The sequence below is a fragment of the Phragmites australis genome, chromosome 1 (genome assembly GCF_958298935.1).
Source record: "Phragmites australis chromosome 1, lpPhrAust1.1, whole genome shotgun sequence".
In the NCBI taxonomy this organism is placed as follows: Eukaryota; Viridiplantae; Streptophyta; class Magnoliopsida; order Poales; family Poaceae; genus Phragmites; species Phragmites australis.
The window spans coordinates 14329657-14331884 of NC_084921.1; the positions used below are offsets into that span (position 1 = coordinate 14329657).

The 2228-nt window shown below is 46.3% G+C and overlaps 1 protein-coding gene across 1 annotated transcript; it reads left to right on the forward strand.

Moving 5' to 3' along the window:
* The first annotated feature begins 209 nt into the window (after nt 1–209).
* On the forward strand, nt 210–1901 carry LOC133931282 (polygalacturonase At1g48100-like). The gene is made up of 2 exons (XM_062378139.1): nt 210–251; nt 1260–1901. The coding sequence occupies exons 1-2, from the start codon at nt 210–212 to the stop codon at nt 1899–1901; spliced, it is 684 nt and encodes a 227-aa protein (XP_062234123.1).
* Nucleotides 1902–2228: the final 327 nt, after the last annotated feature.

Consider the following 2228-nt stretch of genomic DNA (forward strand, 5'->3'; position numbering starts at 1 on the left):
TAAAGAATATCCTCAAGTACTTTAGAAGAATTAAGGATATGTTCCTGGTCTATGGAGGTGAAGAGGAGCTCATTGTAAATGGTTACACTGATGCTAGCTTCCAAACCGACAATGACGATTTTAGATTGTAGTCTAGTTTTGTGTTTTGCCTTAATGGAGGCGCGGTGAGTTGGAAGAGTTCAAAACAAGAAATGGTTGCAAATTCAACGATGGAGGCTGAGTACATAGCAGCTTCTGAAGCTGCAAAAGAGGCTGGTTGGATCAGAAAATTTGTTTATGAGTTGGAAGTTGTCTCTAGTGCATCTAGTCCAATGAATCTCTATTGTGATAATAGTGAAGCCATTGCATAAGCCAATGAGCTTAGGTCGCACCAGAAGTCCAAACACATACTACGACACTATCACCTTATCTGATTTGGGTTAGTCTTTAGGCGTACCGTACATGCCAACATTTGTTGTCATCATTTCCTTATGGTTATGATCTATTCGTGGAGTGACGATAAACCCTATGTCCCATGCAATATTTACCAGCGCATGTAACCTCCATACCGGATACTATAATAATTGTGCTTCACAACTACTATTGTTCAAAAATTAAGATTTTGTATACTCCTAACGCTATTTTACTAAAACAAATTACTCACACAATTTTACATCAATTAAATAAAAAAATATCGACAAAATTACAGCGAATCAATATTAGAAAAAAAATGAACCACTTCGTGATGCCGTTTCGACAACTCTTTAAACAACAAATATTTTTGTCATTCAACAACAGCGTGCATCATTGCCTCGACCTACGTGTAGCATTTATTTGCTATTTTCAAAAAAGATTACCAAGTTTGCCAACATCATTGCCTCGACCTACGTGTAGCCTTTAGTTCAACAACAACGCGTATCATTGCTTCAACCTACGTGTAGCCTTTAGTTGCTATTTTCGGCATCCATTTGCCGACAGGTCTATCAGCTGCCCGCTACCGCGACATCTTTATCGGTGTCTACCCGGATGCCTGTCGGCACGTGAAATGCTAACATGCCTTTGGTCCGCATTTCGTGTACCGATAGGCCCCCATGCCTAGTGCCACGTAGGCTATCGGCATGCGGAATACCGACATGTCCTTTGTTGTTATTCTGTGTATCAACATGTACATATTCTTATAATTTTTTGAATTTAATTATTATTTTTACAAATTTCCAAAAAATAATATTATTACATGCGGAATACTGACGTTGATCTGTTTGTTTGTGTGCTCTCATCAGGCGCTGAGGTTTTTCATGAGCAACAACATGACAGTGCAAGATCTGAAGGTGCAGAACAGCCCCGAGTTCCACTTCCGGTTCGACAGCTGCCGCGGCGTGCTCGTGAGCGGCCTGTCCATCAGCTCCCCGGCGCTGAGCCCCAACACCGACGGCATCCACGTTGAGAACACCCAGGACGTCCTCATCACCAACTCCGTCGTCTCCAACGGCGACGACTGCGTCTCCATTGGCGCCGGCACCCTCAACGTCCACATCGAGAACGTCACCTGCGGGCCCGGCCACGGCATCAGCATCGGGAGCCTGGGGAAGCCGGGGTCGTCGCTGGCGTGCGTGGCCAACGTGACGGTACGGAACGCGATGATCCGGCACTCGGACAACGGCCTGAGGATCAAGACGTGGCAGGGCGGGTCCGGGTCCGTGTCGTCCGTGTCGTTCGAGAACGTGCGCATGGACGCCGTGCGCAACCCCATTATCATCGACCAGTACTACTGCCTCTCCCACAGCTGCGAGAACGCCACCACGGCCGTATTCGTCTCCGGCGTGTCGTACGCGGGCATCCGGGGCACCTACGACGTGCGCAGCCCGCCCATCCACTTCGGGTGCAGCGATGCCGTGCCGTCACTACTACAAAACTATTACTAGAGACGGGTGGTAATTCGTTTTTATAGATATTTAGCGTATCCGTCTGTGATCGAAGGTCTGTAGAAATGAATGATTTCTACGAACGCAAAATAGACCGCCTGTAAAAATCTATTACCATAGGTGGCTCACTTAAGAAACCGCCTATAAAGATAGGTTTCCACATGCGGTTCCTTAAGTGGACCGCCTGTGAAAAATTTATTTCTACAGGTAGTTCCTTAAGCGGACCACCTGTGATAATCGATCCGAATCGATATTTTTGACCCGAAAAAAAGCAAAATATTTTTTTTTTGACCGACCAGGCAACCTCCACGGTCGCGAAGTCGCAAG

What these genes read in the sequence shown, in the direction of transcription:
- LOC133931282 (XM_062378139.1), top strand. Translation starts at nt 210, where the DNA reads ATGGAGGCTGAGTACATAGCAGCTTCTGAAGCTGCAAAAGAG. An exon ending in CTTCTGAAGCTGCAAAAGAG is followed by an intron (nt 252 to 1,259) that starts GCTGGTTGGATC and finishes TGCTCTCATCAG; the next exon opens with GCGCTGAGGTTTTTCATGAG.